The 23953-nt window shown below is 37.8% G+C and overlaps 1 protein-coding gene across 1 annotated transcript in view; it reads right to left on the bottom strand.

Annotated features, from left to right (window-relative positions):
- Positions 1 to 4148, bottom strand: part of LOC145669919 (phosphoenolpyruvate carboxykinase, cytosolic [GTP]-like) — a 144243-nt gene extending 140095 nt beyond the window's left edge. Inside the window, exon 1 of the mRNA XM_081738265.1 lies at positions 3946 to 4148. Coding sequence (XP_081594391.1) covers positions 3946 to 3974 — 29 coding nt within the window. The 5' untranslated portion in view covers positions 3975 to 4148. The remainder of the gene's footprint in view (positions 1 to 3945) is intronic.
- Positions 4149 to 23953: the final 19805 nt, after the last annotated feature.

Here is a 23953-nt window from a genome sequence, read left to right as displayed (position 1 = left end):
CCTTCTATTAGACAATTACTTCTGCTTACTAAGGTGGCACTATTCACTCGTGCATCTTTGATTTCCACTTCTGTTTTGATTTCAGGCTTTCTGGCCGTGGGACTATTTCTACCCGGGCTCTTTCCACTCAAGCCCGGGACCCTTTTGACATGAGGCTTTTTTGACTCGGGCCCTTTTCTCGCGGGGCCGTTTTGAGGGAGAGGCCCTTTAGACTCAGGCCCTTTTGTTGCGGTGCCCTTTTGACCGGGGCCTTTTGACGCGGGGCCCTTTTGACCGGGCCCTTTTGACGCGGGGCCCTTTTGACCCGGGCCCTTTTGACGCGGGGCTCTTTTGACGCGGGCCCTTTTGACCCGGGCCCTTTTAACGCGGGGCCCTTTTGACCCGGGCCCTTTTGACGCGGGGCCCTTTTGACCGGGGCCCTTTTGACGCGGGCCCTTTTGACGCGGGGCCGTTTTGACTCGGGCCTTTCTGTCCTCGCCCTTTTGTCCGGGCCCTTCTGATATGGAATCGGTGTTTCAAAGCAACACCAACAACATTTGGGAGGTGATTCCTGACACCAAGATAACCAAAAAGTATAGACCAACCTGGGTGCACAAGTGCTTCCTTTCTGAGTTATAGGCTGCCGAAAACATAAAAAAAAGAACTTTAAAGATCCATAGCTCCAAAACTATGGGGCCTACCGTAGTCGCGTCAAGACTTTACTAAGGAACTAATATGTGCTCTATCCAAAAATGCATGTTTCAGAATCCTAAGGTACTCACACAATGATTTTTGTACAGGTAGTTTGGTTACGGCCATATAATCTCAAGTACTCACTAAGTACCTCTATAAAAATTGTTGCGGAAGTACTGCAGGATTCTGAAGCATATATTTTTGGATAGAGCACATGTTCCTAAGTAAAGTCTTGACCAGACTACGATAGAACCTATAGTTTTGGAGCTATGGACCTTTAAAGTTCATTTTTTCATGTTTTCGGCAGCCTATAACTCCGAAAGGAAGCATTTGTCCATCCAGGTTGGTCTATACTTTTCGTCTTATTTTGTTGTCAGGGATCACCCCCCAAACACTGTCAGTAGACCCTATTGTTTTGAAACAGCCTGTATAATATATTTACAAAACGAGACGAGAGAGGCCTTCCGAGGATGGAGACGAGACTTCTACCAAATTTACGAGACAAAAGCCCTTATTTCTGGTCTCATTTTGTGGGTAACACTCATCAGTTATCGGCACTGGTAAATCTAGCCCGGGACCGTGGACCCTAGGCCCCCAGTTTTTTGAATGACAAAAATAATTTAAAGTAGGCTAAAGCTGTTGTTATGATATACCTATTATAGTCAATTATCGGCAGTGGCGGATCTATCCCGGGACCGGGGGGCTAGGCTCCCAAGTTTTTTGAGTGACAAAAATACTGTAAGGTATTATTTATATATTTTTGAAAGTTTAAAGAAAACTCATGATACACCTATTATAGTCTGGCTTCTGGCTGGCCCCTCAGTTTTTATCTTCTAAGTCCGCCACTGATTATCAGAGCTCAGGATCTACTACTTTCGATTGTTCGGGTTACCGAAATGGGCGAAGCCATGACGTCACATATCATTGTGTTGGAAATAACTGGTCTAACCAAATAGCGTCTGTCATTTTAGTAACTGTGGGGCTGTAGTTGTAGGAAACAAAAAATAGTTACGACTCCATACATACCAACGAAAAGACGTTTGGTCAGCCATAACCCTTATTTGTTGAACTTTTGTGTCCCTTTTCAGCATCAAGGTCATACGTATGAGAATTATCCATCTACAATTTATGGTGCAATCCGAACAACCAAAATGAGTTCAATTTTTTTAAACTTGAAACTTAACCCGGACCGCGGTGGCTCAGTGGTAGAGCATTCACCTCTGGTGTGTGGGGTCCTTTGTTCGATTCCACTTAGCGCCAAGTGGACTTTGTGGTTGACAAACACAGTGTTCTTGGGATTCTCCCGTTTCTTCCCACTTTCTTCATTCTACCATTTCATTCATTTCTTATCATCACTGTCTCCTTTAGCCTAACCGGCATAATCGTGGGATGTAAAACTAAAAGATTTCATTTCATTTCAGAGTTTAGAAATCGAACCCGGGACCACATGCACCAAAAGTGTACGCAATAGTCCCTAGGCGAGCGGGCATGAGTGGTCAAGTAACTAACGCGTGCACTTTTTTTTGTTTGTGGTCCCGGATTCAATTCCTGTTCGGGTTAATTGCCTTAGTTTGAATTGCACATTAAGCAGTAGGACAAGCGGGCGTTTTCCCCCATGGAATCACCTATTCCCGACACGATATATTGTAAAAATTTAGGTCAAGTACAGTGGCGGATCTAAAAGTTAAAAACTGGGGGAGGGGAGCAGCCAGAACCCAGATTATGATAGGTATATCATGAGTTTACTATAAACTCTCAGAAATATACCTAGGTATAAATAAATAGCTTAAATTATTTTGCTACTCAAAAATCTAGGGGGCCCTAGGCCCCCTCGGCTCCGGGCTAGATCCGCCCCTGCGTTATAGTCCAGTTTAATTAATCAATAAACAGTAGAAAATTTAATATCCGTTAATTTTCTTTCGCAACTCGCCACAAAACTTAGAAGAGAACTCTTAAATCATGCACTTGTATTGATGTGGGTGTTCCGACCCCCACGAACACCACTGAATGTGGTTTTATTTTACATAAAAACAAGAAGAAATTCGGATACCGATATACAAATTGATATTCAGTGCAGAGGCGGGTCTAGCCAGGGGCCGGGAGGCCTGGACCCCCCAGTTTTTAAATGACAAAATTATTTTAAGCTATTATTTATATATTTTTTTTTTTGAAAGTTTACAGTAAATTCATGATATACCTATAATAGTCTGGGTCCCTCAGTTTTTAACTAGAGCCCCTACTGATTCACTGTAAATCGCTGATCTTTGTCAATTTACTTACAAAACTTTCAACCAAAGGAACTTCATATTTAAATATTTAATATCAAAGGCCAAATGTGAACATGTTCTAATTTTATTAACAACTACACTATACATATGTATTTGTATACAGTATACGGCATATTTTCAAGTGTATTAGAGACCTCGGTAGGCGAAATGTTTTCCGTGTGGGCATCCGTACATTCTGTCAATTATTTGTATACTGTGAGAGGTGAATTTATTATTATTATTATTATTATTATTATTATTATTATTATTATTATTATTATTATTATTATTATTATTAACGCATGGACACAGGAGGATCTAGAAAATAAAAACTGGGGGGCGGAGCAGCCAGAACTGAGACTGTGATATGTATATCATGAATTTACTACAAACTTCCAAAAATATATTTTTGTCACTTAAAAAACTGGGGGGCCTAGGCCCCCGGCTATATCCACCACTGATTTTGAAATTTCTTAATATCGAAATAGACTTTAATTCACTATTTTCTTTCCTTTCAGGCTTTTTTTAAACGGCAACACTGAGTGTCTGAGGGTCTCAGGTGAATTGACCTTGACACTGTTCTAATGAAAAAAAAAAAAAAAAAAAGTCTTCACCACAAACTCGGAAGGAACAACGGTAACTCATATTATGACACTAGAAAGCTGAAAAGCACTTTAACCATTGTAAAGAAATGCTCGTACGAAACCATCCAACCTTGTTTTCATTGTGAGGTTCGAAGACAAATAAAAGTATAGATTACGAGGATATAATATATAGCTTTCCTTAGTGTCAATGTGACGCTAAAAAGACAATAAAAGTTGTGTATTGTATTTGCGGCTGCCTTGGAATTCATACACTTGCTGACACGTGACTTCGCCTCGCTCAGCCCCCACCCACCTGAGCAGGTAAAGGAAAGCGCACACTGACCCTGGCTAAAGAAGACGTGTATACTGTGACCTGTATTACATGATGGAACTAGGGCGACCCCGTGCAGTACAGTACTTACCGAGGAAGTTGAATGAGCAGTCGAGCCATGGCTTTGCTTGAAGTTCCTGTGTGATTGATCGATGTGTTGCAGTCAGCTGATCCTCAGAGCCACTGTAACTCAAGTGCACGACTTTCTCTGACAGCTGTTCACATTACAAATCAGTGGAAACTGGGACGCCACGATCAGTGCGGTGGCTGGCAGCTGAGCTCCCAAGCCCCCATTGATTGAATCGCTGGTGACGTCACAGCTCCCGGCATATCTATGCGTCAAGCGCTCTGCCTGAATTTTACACGCGGTGAAGACGGCACCCAGCTTATTTACTTGTTTCGGATACTTTCATTTAATTAGTTATGGATACATGTGATTTCCGTATGATAAACACGGTGGCGTAATATGTTTGTCACGAACAAATTACATATTAAATTTTTTAAAGGACTATGTTGTATAACGTTGGTTATTAAAAAATAGGTCCCTTCTCATTTCCAAGCAATTGAGGTTATTTGGATTGGAATACATTTCACGTGATTATCACTTCTCTTGCATTTTAAATTACTTCAAATGTTTGTTGTCTGTATATACCTACTCTGACTACCAGGGGCAGCGATTAGGGGGACAACAGGGGACAGTTTCCCCCACTTTTTTGAAGTGACTTCTTAATGTATATAGTTTCATTTTGAATTAGGCCTATAAAGTTTTTGTTTGTATTACTGGTTTATAGAAAAAATGGTGCCATATAATATTTGCCTTTGCGTGAGTACGTATTGGTTATTTGTCTTCCCGTGGAGTTAAGAAAGCTACAGGAATTGCATTTTAATTGCAATTCAAAGCAATTAATATTGCAATTGCGTATTTCTTTAAACGTCATAGCATATGTTTGTAGTATTTACTGTCTTTCATTTTCTAAGAGTAATAATAACATACATTTAATGGCATGTGTGGAATTAAAAATATAAGTTGTTCATTAATCCCCCGTTTCAATATAACTTTTACAAAACAAGTCTCATTATTCATTACTGTTATTAAGACTATTCATGGCTTTGGATTAATTGTTTTAACAAAAGAGACACTGACCAAAGCTTAAAACTTTACTTTATTTTAAATTATAATTTGTAATGTCTGTATTTTCATTAATTTCGATCGTGTCTGAAGAAGGATATGCTAGATATCCGAAACAGTTACAAATTATAATTTAAAATAAAGTAAAGTTTTAAGCTTTGGTCAGTGTCTCTTTTGTTAAAATACTGTTATTAATATTATCTTTTCTATTTATTTGTTTTGCAAATTTGTTATTAAATAATCTGATCACACAATTTTCCAGACAGAATTTTGAAATGTTTATGAGCAAGGAATCAAATCTCTCCTTACACTTTCGTTGTTTAAGAGTACAATGGGCTAGTACCTACTTGCATTGCTCTTGTCAATTTACTTAATAAAATATGAAATACGATATAGTATTTTAACTGAAAAAGATAGTATCCTATTAGTTATACAACCTTTCGTCAAACAAAGTGTTAGAAACAACCGGGGAAAACTAACATTGATATACAAATATTCAGATCAGGTCTTATTATTAAGTATTCCGTCTTTCGGCAGGTCCTGGGACTAATGAGGATTTTTTTGTTCCCTCACTTTTGGCCACCACCGCTGACTACACATTAAAATAATATTCTTTCAAAGTAAAATCATCATAAGCGTCATTCTGGGTTTGGTTCTTGATAAGAAACATGGGGTTCAGATCACGTGTCAGTGTAAATCTTGTTCAGGTACGGTTTCAGGGAGAGGGGGATTCAGCCCCAATCTTCTACCAAGAATGAGGAATTGTTTCCAAAATTATTGCTAGAGCAACCCACATTATGCTTTATTTTTTTCCAAATTATTCTTTATTGTCAATTTCAATCATTGTTTTACATTAATCGTGTATAATCTATAATATTTACTATACAGTAAATATTCTAAATATCTTTATCTATTTATTAATATTTGAGGCAACCAGTTTGTTTCATATTTAATGAACTCTCTACTTAAGGCACTATAAAGAGAGATGTTTTACTCGAGTCAGTTTTTTCTGTCACTTGAGTGAGTCTTTGAGGTGCATATATGCAGAAAGGGAAAGTAAAAGATGCCACTAAAAAGTACAGAAAGTGCTCAAGTTCAAGAGATACACATAACAATATAGTGTGGAGTTCTTGTGTACTATTCATAGTTGGTGGAAGGTTTTCTTCTTCTTTTTCCTTTTTTTCTTTTCTCCACATCAAAGGATTACACCAAAGTTTACAGAAATAAAAATTAGCGTTTCATTGTTGCATTGTTATGTTCTCAATGATTTTGCTTTGTAAATATTGGTTTTAAAAAATATCAATACAATATGTTAAACTTGCAGTTAAACAGAATTTTCCAAGAATTGTGCTACATTATATATTTTAAATTATGCTTTATGCTTTATTTTCTAATATTATGCTTTATTATGCTTTTAAAATTAGTTTCTACTGGACCCTTACACAATCACAACCATGTTCAAGGTTACCAACCATATGTGTAAATTGCTGTTATGCTTTTTATGCTTTTGGGTTGCCCTAATGCAGTGCTGTAATGCTATAATTTTTGGTAGAAATACGCACGATCATTTTCAAAAGTATAGCGTATACGCAAGATTACTTGGAGTATACGCACTCTAATATACGCTCATTCTTTCGTGAATTTAAGGTGAATATACGCTGTACTATAAAAATTTTAGGTGGGTATACACAATATACTCCCGTATACGCCCCATTATATGCCTGCCCTAATGATTATATTACTGATATACCTCTAAATTATTGGTGCAATTTGTAAACACACTCCTTCTCACATACACAAATAAACAGGGTGGATCATTTATCATGAAACGTTGTTGAAAGTTTTAAAATAATAGATAAAAAGCGCTGAATTTTGAACCACACAACTATCAGTAGCGTGATGTTGCTTGATATATGTGGTAGAGCGCTTACCTCTGGTGCATAGGGTCCCTGGTTCGATCCCAGCTCGCGCCAAGTGAATTTTGTGATGGACAAACACGGTGTGTGTGGGTTTCCTCTAGGTTCTGCCGTTTCCTCCCACTTTCTTCCAGGCCGGTAGCCAGCCCAAAAATGTAGGGGGGGCCCGGCTGAAGTTAGGGGGGCCCGATCCAAAAATATTATAGTTCATCAGCATATTATAGTTCATTTAAAAGTCTACCGTGAAAATTTTAGGGGGCCCGCCCCCTAGACCCCCCTGGATACGGGTCTGCTTTCTTCATTCCACCATTTTCATTCATTTCTCATCATCATCGTCTCCTTCAGCCTAGCCGGCATAAACGTAGGACGTAAAATTCAAAGATTTCATTTCATTTCATTTCATTTTTTTTTTTATTTTTTGATATACCGGTACTTTCCAATACCATGAAACAGCGGCGGCATGAGAGGGGAAAGTGATGTTCCCGCCCCGAACCCCGGCTATTGGGGAGTCCAGCCGGTAACTGACGCAAGTAGATTGCTCCTTAATCAACGGAAAAATGAAATAAAATCTTTAAGTTTTACGTCCCACGGTTACCGGTTAGGCTAAAGGAAACGTTGATGAGTCCACACGGCGAGAGCTGGGATCGAACCAGGGACCCCAAGCACCGGAGGTGGACGCTCTACCACTGCTAAATCAACGGATTATCTCGATGGTGGTTGGTGATGAAATAATTGTACTTCTGTCAGTACTTATTTATGATCTTGGCTATACTTGCTGAGGAGAAGACTCTCCACAATATCATATGATCATGCAGAAACTACAACGAAAGAGTAAGAAGTTTATCCGTTTCGTATAGCGAATCACTAGTGGCTAGTGATATGAGGTGGAAAGTTTTCCGTTCTAAACCAACCACGACTAAGTGTTAATCAATTGTCTCGTGAATTTAGAGTCTAATGGTGAGAGCGTTGGACTAATCTCCGTGTGATCCCAGCTTCAATTCCCGGCTGGTGCTTCCCAATTTTCGACGTCCACCTAGCGTCGTGATGCAAACTTGGGAGTCACATGAATAACGTCACGTGTTCGTCGCTAGGCTGGACGTAGTTTAGCTAATCGCTAAAAGATGGCGTTGGAGAGGCTCGGGCCCACAACATGGGCTGTTACGCCTAGTAGTTGGATTAGAGTTTTAAGTATTAATCCACATCGAATGCATGAATAGGAATATTAAATAACAGCAGATGATAGTTTTCCAATAACAACTTTAATAACTGGAAAATTTTCAAATACTATTTCGTATTTCGAAATGAAAAAAAAAATACATGGTGTTTCTGTGTGTCTGTGTGTAAAGTATGATACACGGAAATTTTGGGTACTTTTAAAACTTACAATAGATAATTTATAATAGCCCTACTTCTTTGTTCAAGATGGAACTAGGCAGGCCCGTATCCAGGGGGTCTAGGAGGGCCGGGCCCCCCTAAATTTTTACTGGCCTCCTTTATAATTTTCACGGTAGGTTTGCAAATGAACTATAATATAGGATGAACTAATATTTTTGGATCGGTCCCCCCTAACTTCCACCGGGCCCCCCTACATTTTCGGGCTGGCTACGGGCCTAGAACTAGGTAAATATATAAATGTAATAAAGATGTAAGAAAACATTACATATATAATACTCGTCAGGAGTCGTCAGGCAAAAAGTTCATGTTATGATTGTGTGATCAAAAATGAATTCTATGGAAAGTGTACATTAATTTTTTTCTAACATATTTTTCCAGGAATGAAGAATTGTTAGATTTTTCAGTTTATGTAACTAGTTTTTCATGGGATTTCTATTACAAATAAAGAGGACCGAGGTAGCTTAGTGGTAGAGCGTTTACTTTTGGGAGCGGGGTACCTGGTCCAATTCCAGTTAGCGCCATGTGTGCTTTGCGGTGGACAAACATCCTGTGTATGGATTTCTAGGGGTTCTCCCATTTTCTTCGTTCCACCATTTCATTCATTCTCATCATCGCCATCTCCTTTAGAAAACACGGCATAACTGTGGGACGGAAAGCTGAAAGACTTCATTTTATTTAATTTCAATTACAAATGAAGTTTACGGGTACAATAACGATGTAGAAACAAGTGAAAGAACTTCTCATGAAGCAGAAAATTCGATATTCCGTTTCATAATTTTGCGGAAAATTTTTGGTTACTATCTGTGGCAGCTCCGAACAATCCTGATTTCCTGTCTGATTCCCGACTCTGTGCGGCCATTCACTGATTTGCTGATTGAATCTTGGATATCAATTTCGCTTGTACTGTTCTGTTATACTGTGTGCGTACAATACATAGACATACATTTAATGGACGAGTTATAGAGTGACAAAATATAAAAACTATTGTATAATTCTCTATTGTACTCACTACTTGTAAATAAATACAGTACATTTTTCGGCATACAGCTCCATGCATGCTTTGATACTCATACCATTTGTACGGGGATTCTAAAACATACTTGAAGCCTGTGTTTTGCTTTCAAAGATTCGTTCTTCGTTTGAGTTATCCGTGACTCTACAGGTATGACAGATTAAATAGCATAGTTTATGTATTCAGTGGGTGAATCATTCTTATCTTTAGTTGGAATGTTTCATGTGTATAAAGAATATGGGATGACATAGAGCTCCCACCTGGCCAAATTCAGGAAATATTAAGAGCAAAGACAGGAAAATCACTGTTGATGCAAATGCTAATACATAAGAGATACGAGGCCGTAGGTCGAGCAAATGCGGGTGCCTGGGGGCAGAGCCCCCCAGCGAGCCGAGGGCTAGTTAACTAAATAAAACCAATCGTTCGATAGAAATGCTACAGAAGTCACAATTAAATATAAAAGTAGATAAAGAATGAGGTTAGAGGGTAAGTGGGTTAAGGAGTGCTCTAACATCTGACATGGAAATTTGTAAATCCTAGTAGTCTCCTGGATTTGATGTTAGAGTTCTGGTTGTCTGACTTCCACCAAAGTCCATGGGCTCCAAGTTTTTAGTCTCAGAGCAAGGATCTGCTTCTGGCTTTTCTTTAAGATACGAATGAGAAGCCAACACTAGCTCTGGCCCCAAAGTAAAAATAATTGATCTCTTTGTCCTAAGTTTTTATATGGCGGCTAAACGCTTTCTAGATATAGTTCTTCCTTGTTGTTGCTGTCGATGTCAGGTGCTGAGGTAAGAAGTTTAGGTTGACAGAAACCTTGATGCTTAAGAAAAGCTAGCAAAGCGGAAATAGAAGAAAAGGTCAGTGTTTTGCCGTTTCCCGCAGTTTGTCTGTATACAAGAAATACATGAATTTGCATGTTCCAATGATGGTCTGATATTCGTAAACAGACGGTTACTGTCCTCTGCTGGCCTTCCGGGTGTAACAACATAAGTTTGTGCAGACGATAGTCTGAAGATCGAATCACGGCAAGTTCCATTACTACTACAATATTTATTTATGAAATATGAACATAGTCGCTTGAGTTGCTTTCAAGAAAATCGTCCGAAAAAAATACTACCAAGAATAAACTATCACTTATAGAATTTCTCAGAACAAATTAGTTATGCTACATTGCCAGGTTATTAACGTAATGTTTGTTTATTAAATATAAACATAATCGCGTGAGTCATTTTTGAGAAAATTATCCGAAAAGAACTCGCTTATTCTCAAGATTAAACTACTTTTCACAGATTTTCCCTAAACTTATGCCATACTATAAAGTTGTTATTGAAATACCGATTATATGAATTATAAACAATATCATTATTTACAAAATCGCATTTAAAAAATCTTTACCCTTTAGTAAGGTATCCTTATTTTTGGGGAAGGAAAAAAATAGAAATAAACCTAGAGAACCTTATAAAAAATGGTCAGGATACTTTGAACTGTATGGTCTCTAGGCAAGTGAACATGTATAGATGAAACGAATGAACGGACAGATATGCAATCATTAAATGAATTCAAATCTCGATTTCGTTTTTTTTTTTTTTAACGATTACCACTTTTCTTCTCTCCTATCGTTACTCGAAAGTAAAAATGAAACAACGCGAATACGAAGAGAATACAAAAGAAATTTTGGGGAAAAATTTGGACTAATGCTTTTTTAAAGTTTCTAGATAAATTAATTATTAAGTACAGACAGGGTCGTTTATAGGCACGGGACATATTGTTGGTGTACAGACTAAGAAATCCTCTGTCGTTAACCGGCCTATGCCGAGAAGAAGAAGCTTCAAGTCACAACAAAATTTTCGCAAAGAAGAAAGACATATGTCCTAGCTAATGAGAATCCATGAAGCTTTCGTGACTTGTGCTATCACATATAGAGTCATGGTGAAAGACGACTGCATACGATGCCAGTGTTGCAACGTGTGGTATCACAAAGTATGTATAAGTGCACAAGGTAGGAAATAGTTTATTTGTGTAGAATGCATGTGATCGAAATTGTACCTACCAGGGTTCAGGATTGTACCTGATATGGTATATGTCTGAATGTTTCTTTCCGAATCTGAAATTTATGTTTATAGATACTATAACAATTCTTTTCCATATTTCTGTAATTCAATACATGAGTTTGTACCTTGTGTTTATAAAAAAATGTCATGTAGTAATGTTTTATTAGTTCAAAAAATAAAAAAAGTTTCTAAAGTGTTCGAAATTGTACCCTCTTACTCTGTATTTTATGGGCACGAGCTTATGCGTAAGTGAAAGTACCCGAAATCTTACATAAATTTTTCGACAACTCAATACATGGAAATACTCTATTAGTTAAGCAAACCATAAGAAAATTATATAGTTGGAAGACTCCAATAAAATTTTGAGCTGCTTGAGTCATGTTGTATTTAATTGCGAGCTCCCACCGGTTATTATTCATCTCAGCTAGCATGAAAACTATGGATTAGACACTAATATCGACCATTTTTAATTATATTTTACTAGTGGTGGGCACAAAAACCAGTTTTTCGGTTTTTAAAAAACCGAAACCGGCTTTCGAAAATTTTCAAAAACCGGTTTCGGTTTTCTCCAAAACTGATTTCGGTTTTCTTTCAAACCGGTTCGGTTTTCATCGAAACCGGTTATCGGTTTTCTCCAAAACCGGTTCGGTTTTCACCGGATCCGATTTCGATTTTCTTCAAAATCGGTTCCGGTTTTTCCAAACTTTGTTCTAGTTCCGACCAGAATAGTAGTGATGAGCGCAAGAGTCTTGGTCTTGCAGTTTTTGCAAGAGTCTTGCATGCAAGACCAAGACCAAGACCAAGACCAAGACCAGGAATCCCGATGCAAGACCAAGACCAAGACCAAGGGGTGCAAGACCAAGACCAAGACCAAGACCATACGTGCAAGACCAAGACCAAGACCAAGACTCTTGCGCAAGAGTCTTGCACAAGCGCCGAAACTACTTGAATCACTGATTGGAAAAAGGGAATAAGTGCATCAGACCTAAGTTTTCAAAAACGCTAAAAAACCTTCCCGAGGCGTTGTTTGTACTTGTTGCAAAAAGTGTATAATTGATTACTTGTAGCAAAAGAACTAACAAACACTAAGACAAGAAGGAGAATCTTGTATTGCAGCACTGCAATTGGTTGAATAAGCTTAAAAATGGAAAAAATATTCCCTTTTTCCAATCAATTAGAGTTGGACGCAATTGTAATTGTGTGTAGGGCATGTAATGTGCAATTTATGATAGAAAGCTACATGCATGCTGAATACAATGTTATATGTTATCTTGGATATATGTATCCGAACTATCACGCATGTTACGCTTCTAACTGTTATCGTCACCGTTCTTTTTTTTTTTTTTTTTTTTTTTTTTGTAAAGCACATGTTATTCGTACAGCAAGAAAAGTAATACAATAGACAGCTGAAAAAATACGTTGTCAAAATAGAATGACTTTACATAGGGTCCTATCCGTCTTCATCTTCGTCTTCTGCAGTTTCTTGGTCAGTGGTTTTCCATGAACAAATCATCCTATAAAACTTTTTGTATTGGTGAGGTATGCATTTGATGATTTGTGAAGAATCGTTTATCTTCTTCTGATTGATCGGGACTTGCCAATCGTATGCCTTTGACGTTGGCAGTGGAACGTTTGTGACATTACTTTTGAGTAATCGAAAAATATCAGTTCTTAGTTCATTGATAAACTTATGAGCTTGCACATAACCTAGAGATTCTGCTTTATAAACAGTGTCTCTATTTACTTACTTGGAATTTACTGTTTTGTCCACAATGCTACCTGAAGATTTCTTGTAAAACGGTTACCACTAATGTTTAAAATCTAAGATTTCTTCATTGACAACTTCGTAAACTTGAAATGGAGTATTAGTATTTCTTGCATTCGTAATCATGTGATTATACTGTGCTGGTAAATAAATGCGATTGTGTCGTTTGAGTTCTCGTTTGATTATAACAAAATTTCGGTCACATGGTAAAAACTGTGACCTCTGGCAGGCAAATATTGCTGTACAGTGCTGCCGTGTCGTGACAAAACGCTGTAACTTTGGCGAAGAAGTTTTGCGAAAATGAGCCTTAAAGTTTTCATCCGAAAATGTGATCTGTATCGTGTAGAACCAGTGTAACTAGGCAATAATGGTCAACCAATCAATTTTCACCAAATTTAATCACACAACATGCATTTACGTAACATTACATGTAACCACGTGTTTCCAAAGTCAAGATACACTATTTCTACACGATACAGATCACATTTTCGGATGAAAACTTTAAGGCTCATTTTCGCAAAACTTCTTCGCCAAAGTTACAGCGTTTTGTCACGACACGGCAGAGTGGTAAAGCGTTATGACACGATCAGACTGAAAAGCATTAATGTCATTGTACGATTCCAGTTTTGGTATTGTATGATCACCACTTCTATCACTGAAAACACGTAAATCTGTAACTGATTGGGGCAAATATTTCTCTATAGATTGTGCAATGCGAAGACAATGCGAAGTATCGTAACGTCAGCAGAGGGCTCTTATGGTTGTCTACATACACACAGTCTCACAGTTGTGGTGGTATCCTATAGTGATTGGAAGAAGAAAATAAGAAACGTAGTTATTCCCTTTTTCTAATCAGCGAGATATTTTGTCTTCTACATTGGTCATATAGAGTTGCCCAAACATTCCTATTTTCTACTCAACGATGTAACTATCTCAAAGAAACACATCTGCTATCTCACGTTAAAATCGCAAAAAAATTGTACTTATTCCCTTTTTCCTATCAGTGGTTCACTTGATTTTTTAAATATAGAATGTAAAAAAGAAGATGGATTTCTTGGCTTCAGTAAAAATGCTGCTGGAATGAATGTGTTTCCAGTAGTTTATGCAATCCGTGTGAGTCGATCTGCCCCTGCAGCATATAGCTACAGTATATCGTTTTCTGAATTTGTTGTTCGCGTTTTCTGTAGATATTGCTCGTTTCCAAGCCACACAGGTGTCATCTTGCGCCATGTGAGCTTTTTCAGTCTACAAACACCGTGTGCGTGGATTTTCTCGGTGTTTTTCTGTTTCATCCTACTTTCTTCATTCCACCATTTCAGATATTTCTCATCATTACCGTCTCCCCTAGCCTTGATGCATAATTGTAGCACGTTAAACTAGATACTTCATTTCATTTCAAAGCATATTAGTGGTGTTCTTCTTCCAAAACTATTAGCATTGAACATCAGTAATACCGTACACCATAGGTGTCGACTACATGGATATGGCCTTGGCTCCGAGACTCAAGCATCCGTTGGAAATTTTAATGTATGCTCATAAAATTAATATCGAAATAACATTTTCATGACATTGACAAAAACTTAGTGCAGGTGACCACAAGTTTGATTGGATGCTTGTACGTTGGCAAGTTAGGACGGATGCTTGTACGTTGAATAATTGTTTTTTAATATAACTTTTAGCCTCCTTAGGTATACGGCACATCGAGTATTGAGCGATATAACATTATACTACAACAATAAATCTATATTACAAAATTGAAACACTATTTTTGTGACTACTAATCTCTTGAACCACCTGACCGATCTCCATCAAATTTTCAACATAGATGAAGTTTGGGCCTTGGAGTGTTTTCATTATTTCACTCTGACGGTAAAGCTTAGGGAAGGGGAGAAGGAGGAGTTAGAAAATAATAAATAAAACTTAGTAACTCTTGAACCAAAAGACCAATCTGGATCAATTTTTTAACATAGATGAGTAGGGATGCGCACGAGACGAGTCGAGACAGGATTTTCCTGAGAAAATTCGAGTCGAGACACGATTCTTCCAATAGAGAAATATACATTTTTTGAGTCGAGACATCACTTTTACAGCACATTTTCAAGAGACAGCCACAAATCTTGTCTCGTGTGCATCTCTACCCCGCAACATGGGGGAGGAGGAGATATATAAGTTTATTGAAAATGACCGATATTAGTGCCGAATCCATAGTTTACGGGGTCTGTGAGACGAACAGTGACATTTCTGATGTTTGAATCCAAATTTAGCCCTGCAACTTGAGGAGAAAGAGGAGAGAGAAATATAAAAATAATCGAAAATGATCGATATCAGAAAGCGCTTTACTAATAGTAAAAAGTGACTGACTAACGAAACATATTATTTTTTTTTAGTTTAACCCAATGAAGTGGGTAATTGATGCTAGTAATCTATATTCACAAGAGAGACTTCAAATAACTTGGAGTTTGATGTTTGTATTTCTAATACAGCTCGAAAATATTCATATAAATTGGGTTTATACAAGACATAGACAGTTGAGTCATTTTCATTTTTCACTCAAATTATTCTAAAATATTAAGAGGTTTGATTATAATAATTATTATTCTAATTCTCTCTCTTTTTTGGTCAATATTGCTAAACGTATCATCATCATCATCATTATCATCATAGCTATTCTGCCATTATTGGCAGGTTACTTACTGCAACTGAGAAGGTTCGACGTTCGGTAGTCCTCAGCTAGTCTCTTCGTCTTGACGTAGCAATTTTCTGTTTTAATACCTTCCTTCAACTAGTCTCCTTCGCTCCCTCCCTCTCTTTCCTTCCGCAATACCCTCTAGCACATTCCTCATAATACAGTTCCTCCTCATCCAATATCCTAACCAGTTCCTCTTTCTCCTCTTAACAATATCTAAAATTCTTTTTTTCCTTCACCTTCTCATTCGTTTTAGGTTCAACACAGCTAATTCTCTCCTTGTTTTCTCCATGCCTACATTTCGAAAGCCTGCATTTTTTTATTCGCTTTTGCGTAATGTCCATGTTTATGCCCCATACAGTGCATACTGAAATCAGTAAAACAAAATCTCAATATTTAAGTGTAAGTTTGTTTAATACAAGGATTAGCTAAACGTGGTTGAAAAGAAAAATCTGACACTTTTAGAGTGTAAAAATAATTTTACAATTCATAGTATTTCAATAATCTGTGTCGTCTTGATTTTCTTTCATGCGTCTCAGGGGTAGCCTCCCCAGTTTGGGAACTAGTGAAGTGTTGGATCTGTTAAATAATATAAACAGATTACGAAACGTTGTGATTTAGGCATATCTTATAAATAGTAAAAGCGTGGGCACCCATTAAAAAAATAAAGGTCATCACCTATGTTGTACACACTCATCATACTTACACGAAGTTTAACTATATTACATTTAGGAACATGCATTATATTTCCGTTACCATTAGCGCATTATAGGGTTTATTATCCCTTATATCCATAGTAAAATTTACCTATGGAAAGCTTGAGATTTCTTAAATGCAAGACTTGCAAGACTCTTGCATGCAAGACCAAGACCAAGACCAAGACTGGGTGTGCAAGACCAAGACCAAGACCAAGACCAAGGATTCAAATGCAAGACCAAGACCAAGACTGAATGTGCAAGACCAAGACCAAGACCAAGACCACCCCGGTCTTGGTCTTGGTCTTGCATTTGCTCATCACTACAGAATAGTGTTTCGTTGTTCTCCGGAAACCGAATCCGTTTCCACAGAAATAGTTTTATGTGTTTTCCAAAAGTTTTCACTGGAACCAATTTCGGTGAAAACCGAAACCGGTTTTGAAAAAAAAAACGAATCCGGTTTCGGTGAAAAACCAAACCGGTTTTGGAGAAAACCGAAATGTTGGTTTTTCGGGTTTAGGTTTATCTAGAAACCGGTTTCCGGTTTTTATAAAAGCCGGTTTTGCTCATCCCTATATTTTCACATTAACCTTTTCCCATATATTTCTATGTACGAGCAACATCTTGGACGTTGCCCTTTCCAGCTCACATGACCGTTTTTGCCTGAACGCGGGCTTAAACGTCTTCCTATTAATTTTGAAAATTTGGGAATGCGGTGTAGGATCGACACTGCGTACGATCGAAACTGCGTAGGATCAAAAAATTCAGCTCAAAACCTGTTTCGATCCTACGCAGTTTCGATCGTACGCAGTGTCGATCCTACGCAGTGTTGATTCTACGCAGTTTGGATCCTACGCAGTTTTGGTCCTACGCAGTTGCCCTGAAATAATTTAAGTTTTAATCATGCGCTCAAAAAATATATATTTTTCTCTCTCTTTAATTTGTTTAACCTGTGCAGCTATAAATTAGGGTTATATTCATGGACTCCACACGACCTAAACTGCGTAGGATCGAAACTGCGTACGATCGAAACTGCGTACGGTCGAAACTGCGTAGGATCCACACTGCGTAGGATCGAAACTGCGTAGAATCCAAACTGCGTAGGTCGAAACTGCGTACGATCGAAACTGCGTAGAATCGAAACTGCGTAGAATCCAAACTGCGTAGGATCCACACTGCAGGTAGGATGGACAAGTTACAGGTGTATGGATTGAGAATTAATTATGATTTGTAATGATGACTATGTCAGAAGTGTAATACTAACTTTGAAACAGCTTCGACGGAATATAATGTAAAATAGTTATGTAATATGAAGAATTTAAAGTAATGAAGAATATGATGTATGATGAATATTGAAGGATAAGAATAATAATAATGTTTAACGAATATTTCGATTTTAAAGATATTATTTCGTAAAGGCTGTCAGAAAGTTAGAGAAACAAAAGTCAGATAAAGATTCATATACTGTTCTGTGTGTACTTGTCTGCGTAATATGAATGAAAATTTATATGATTTTATGTACAGCTTAACGACCTAATCACCAGTTATTCATATGTATGTCAACAACGTTACAATATTGTACTTCGCTTTGGGAGTTTCTCATTTGTACACTGAACCTCAAATCGATTTATAATTGGAACACGTACCCGTGGGAGTAGGAGCATTTCAATGTATTCCGTTACATTTCACAAAAATATTTTTAACCGTAAAAGATTCGAAATTAAACTACTATTCAAATAGAGAATAAAATTACGAAAGTTTACAATTATTACTGGAAATCAATGCTGTCAACCATATTGAACATTTTAAAAGAACATAGTTTCTAATGTATTGAAATTTCATTTCTTATGAATAGTTTGAAACGTTGTAAATAGTTGTAAAGAACTTGCAGAAAATTCATCAAAATCCTCCTACAATGGGGAAGCCGTGTTAGACATGGAGTTAGTGGATGCAGATGGTGGCATTGGAAAAGTCCGGGTCTCCCGAGCACAGTGGTGATATCAGAAACCGGACCCCAGCCATGAGGCTCCAGAAAAATGGGGTCCCGAAGTTTTGGGCGCGGGTTCTTTCTATACGCCTATTAAACATGGAATTGTATGTGGGTGGTGAAGTTGGAAATGTTCGGGTCGTCTGAGCACAGTGTTAACGTCAGAAATTGGGCCCTTGTCTCAAAGGTCCAAAAATGTGTCCCGAAATTTTGAGCTTGGCTTCATTCTATTTTTCTTTTAAGCATGGAGTTATTGGATACATATTGTGGTGTTGGAAAGCTCCGGGACCTGAGACTCCAGAAATGAGATCCCAAAAGTTTGGGTTCAGGTCTCTTTTATTTGCCTATTTAACATGGTGTTGTACTATAGTGTTAGCGTTTGAAAGGTCGGGGTCGATTAACGAAAGCGGTAATATCAGAAATTGGGCCCTGGCCTCGAAGCTCCAGAAAATGTGGTTCCGAAATGTTGAGCTCGAGTCCACTCTATTTCTCGTTTAAGCATGGAGTTGTTGAATACAGATGGTGACGTTGGAAAGATCCGATTCCCCTCAGCACAGTGGTGGTCAGGAACCGGGTCCCCACCATTTGGTCCCAGAAATGGAGTCCCAATGTTTTGGGCATGAGCCCCTTCTATACGCCTATTAAACATGAATTGTTGTACAAAGGTGAAAAACTTGTATCTTCCTTTAAAAAAAAAAAAAAAAAAAAAAAAAAACTTGTATCTTCCTTATAATTATTAGATAATAATCTCAACTCCTAAACACGTATAAAAGATACCGAAGTTATATTTCAGCAAAAAACAATTACCATAAAACATCTCTTTGCATGTGTAATGACTGAAATGTATTATACTTTGCTTCCCTCCCAAATAAATAAATAAATGAGTAAACGATTACAGTCGATAAGCGTAAATCTGGCAGAACCTATTTTCCGAAATCTAAAACAAATCACGCAGATTGTTTATTGCTTGTTCGAGATTGTCCACATTACATTTTCGGTCGCGATTGTCCACATCACATTTTCGGTTTTTCATTGTTTGTAATTAACTATACCATAACAGAAATTCCCGCTACGAACAAATTACACGTTAGGTATACGCCTATGTGTCTCGTCTCGAGGACTTCTGGACCGCGGTGGCTTATTGGCAGAGGGTTCACACATGATGCGGGGCCCTGGTTCTATACCAACTTGCGCAAAGTGGAGTTTGTGGTGAACAAACACCGTGTGTGTGGGGTTTTTCTCCGAGTTTCCCTTTCCCACAACTCTTTCATTTCACCATTCCATTTATTCTCATCATCTGCGTCTCCTTTAGTCTACCCAGGATGACAGTCGGACATAAAACTTAAAGATTGCATTTTCATTTTCACATTTGGAGACCCTGTATCTGTGTTCCTTGAGTGTCCCAAATTTTAAATAATAATGGGTTGGAAGGCCCATGAAGTTTAGTACCTGGTACACCCATTATCTCAACTTGCCCAAAAAGTTAAGGGCTCACGTTAAGTTAGCGCCCCAAAACTTTGGTTTTCACACCTTATTAACTATATTGGCCCAAAAGATGAAATTTGTTAGGCCGTCGATCTTTATCTCGACTAGCCCAGAAACTTGGGAGGCTCTGGTGAAGTTAGCCCCCAAATTTTCGGCGCCTATATCACATTAACTATGGGAGAACGAAAGCTGAAATTTGGTAGCCCATCCAGCCCGTAGACAGTACTATGTAGGCCATTCATTTTCTGAACCAGCCCAGAAACTTGGGGGGGGGGGGCTCACGTTAAATTAGAGCCCGAAATCTTTGGTGCGCATATCTCATTAACCCTTTCGGGACAAAATCGATTTTGGGGTTTTCGTAGACTTTCAGTTAATAATTTATTGCCCAAACACTGTTAGCCCGATTGATATCGTTTACGTCTTGTATTTTAGAAGAGGGACATGGCTATTTTTTGGTGTAAGTTAGATCGCTGTGTTGCTATCGGGAAGGATTATTGAAAAAATGTAGGAGTGAAATTTTTTTTTTTAAATTCCCTAGCCGAATTTCATGATTTTTTCTAGCTGGCAACACCGAAGCCACATGGGTTCAAGTCACCTAAAAAGAATTTTCTGGTATGTTGACAAGGTACAGTAAAAACCTGAAGTCGCTGGCTGCCATACAAAGAGAGAAAGAAAAAAACTCTCTCATAATATACATGAAATTTTGGCACTTCTTACGCGTCAGAAGCAAAAATCAGCATACATGGTGGTTCACCGGCTTCCCTAATTATCCAATCGTGCTCCTCTATGGTGCGTTTTGTAGGCCAAGAATGATTCCAGACAGTTGTACGTTGGTTTGAATATAGCCAAGAACACTGAAATAATAGGGGGGAAAGGATAAATTTCCCAAATTTTTCACAAAAAAATTACAATTAACATTAAATTACAATTTAAAAAAGTTAAGTATTTTGTTTTAAACAAAACAACCCTGGAAGTTAGTAAATTTGGGACGAAGCCCAAACTAGCAAAAACTTGAACTAATTACATGAACCTTCGATTGTGCCACCTGCAAAGTCTATAAAAGAAGTGACAATTCACAGCAACTAGGTAACTAAGAAAATGTTAAGCTAAGTCAATTGAACTTAACGGCAATCTTCTGAACAAGGAATTTGCCAACTTGATCAGAAGTAGTGGCTTTTGGGGGGAGGCTTCTCCTTTCTCCCTGCTGAGACAAGACTTAGCTTTTTTGGTCCTCCTGAATAAGTCATAGTCCCCCAAGAAAAACTTCCTGGGTACACCCCTGTATGATTATTTAATTATATTTGTCACTATTTTATTTGTCAGTTCCGTTTCTATGCAGTTTGGACCGTACGCAGTTTCGACCGTACGCAGTTTCGACCGTGCGCAGTTTCGATTCTAAGCAGTTTCGATCGTACGCAGTGTGGATCCTACGCAGTTTCGACCGTACGCAGTTTCGATCGTACGCAGTTTCGATCCTACGCAGTGTGGATCCTACGCAGTTTCGACCGTACGCAGTTTCGATCGTACGCAGTTTCGATCCTACGCAGTGTGGATCCTACGCAGTTTCGGTCGTATACAGTTTTGATCCTACTCCGGTTTTTCCCTATATAACTAAAAAAAAAATACTATTACTTAGTATTCTGTGATTATAAAATAATCGTTTTTTTATTGTTCGATCATATGACCTTATCTGTTTTTCGATCCTACGCCGGTTTAAGTTTCGATCGTACGCAGTTTCGATCCTACGCATGTAACCCGTAAATTATGGATTCGACACTAATATGCAGGGGCGGACCAAGGCAAAATTTTCATCCGAGCAAACTTACATTTTCGTCCCTTACAAGTCCTAGCCTATATATTACGTTTTATTACTGTGATTTTAATATTTTAAACTCGTTTTTCGTAAAGAAAAATTAGTACTCAAATACATGTTGTAGATCCACTCTTTCTTCTACATGCTGTCTCCATTTGTCGATACAGATCCCTAATAGTATAAAAGTCTCCCATGGTGGGTTGAGTATCCTGAAAACGGTCCTAAGTTGCTCTGAAATATATGGAATACCTCCACGAACTGTATCCCTCGATGTCTCAGTTAGTACATACGATCGAAGTAAGTGCTATGAACATTGTATGCTTTCATGAGTTTCAGAACCGGGGGAAAGGTCGAAATAAAAAAATCTTGAAGTAAGAAGGAAGAAAGACACAAAATAGAAAAAAGTGGCGCCAACGAAAGAAGGAGGATTGAGGTACTACTCACTACACAGAAGAGTGATCGAATTTAAATATATAACAACTCACAGCCAAAAATATTCGCATATGCCGAAAGAGGGTGGTTTACTTAAATACGTAAACTCAAAAGTTATCTCCAAAACCACAACGAGTCCGTGCCCACAAGGGAATTTTCAGAAAGGCGAAAGCTTTAAGGAAATTCCCCTCCTCGCTGTATCCGGTTGAAATCTTGGAGACCCCGGCCATACCGGAAGGTTAGTGCAGATTCTTAATTTGGGAATTTTAAAAAAAATCATCCGACCTCTCAGAAAACTAAGAAAGTCCAGAATAGTAATGAAACGAGAGTAACTAATAGCTAAGATATCCCTAACTAGTAATTTTCCAAAATAAAAAAAAATAAACTGGATTTTGGATCGGTGATTTCAGTGGCCAAACATCACCGATGGCTACCCTGCGCAGACATGCCAAAGTGTGAGATGTCGTTAATTTCCATCATTTAATTAAAATAAGAAAAGAAACAAAAATACTTAAGAGGGTCAGGGGTCGACATCCGGGTACGCAATGGTCCTAAATATTAATTTAGTAGCGGTTGATTTAGTTGTCTAGCCCAATCCGATCTATTAGCTATATGAACACTGTACGGTAAATAATGTAAGCAACATAGAGAAAAAATCTCGGAGAGTCAATGAATGTTAAAGGTACAAATGATCAAACCTGTACTTTCCGATGATCGCAGGATATAGCAGTTATTTTTCTTAATTATCATTTCCGTAAACCTTCAAAGGTAATTCCTACATGATGCTACCCTATCTGATGAAATTCTTAAGCACCGGAGCTGTTAATATGAGATATTTAAATGTGAAGTAACATATAATTCCCAACTACACATTACTATCCAATAGCAAACTCGGTTGGATGAATGTATCGGTGTAGAAGTCAAAACGCGAGAGATTTTCAGTAAACATATTCATATTCTCAATATATAATATACACTGGGCCTATCCATTTAAGTACAGGTGTCCTATTATTTCATTCATTTTATATCATAATCGTATTATTACTATATCATTACATTTATTCATTATTTACTCATTTTCACGCGAAGTAATATTTTACGGACACCCTATTACATACATTCGCACGCAGGCCATACACATATTACATTATGCACTAATAAATCTATGATTATCGCAATCCGTCACGCTTTAACTGCTACACGATAACATTCATCGAACCACGGACTCTTTGTTCCGAAGCACCCAATTATATTTACTTGCAATAAAAAATATTTATAAATGCATTCATTGAATGTTAAATTATCAAAGATTATATTTTTTCTGATTTAACGATAATATCAAAGTAACAATGAAATCTTTCTATGGCAACGGGAAATTAAAGTTTAATATTGTAATTTTGAAACAAGCACTAACATAATATAGGCTTACTTCTATTAAGAAAATATGCATTCTTGATTCCGGCGGATATTTAGGTTTCTAATTGAGGTAACGAGCTGTAATTTTCAACACTATAAGTTCTCATGCTATTTCATCAAAACGTATACTCATATGAACCGAAAACCATGTCCACGGGATGTAATTTGAGAATAAGGGGCCAAAATCAAACAACCTAGATCGCTAACTCATGCAATGACGTAATGTCAACAAACACCTAATTACCGAAAACGGACATGATGGCGCTGCAGTCAAGGAATAATTTACCGTGTACTAAAATATACCCTTACACTTATTA

This window comes from Thermobia domestica, chromosome 2 (genome assembly GCF_964235325.1).
Source record: "Thermobia domestica chromosome 2, izTheDome1.hap1.1, whole genome shotgun sequence".
Lineage (NCBI taxonomy): Eukaryota > Metazoa > Arthropoda > Insecta > Zygentoma > Lepismatidae > Thermobia > Thermobia domestica.
This window is presented reverse-complemented; position numbering and strand designations above follow the sequence as displayed.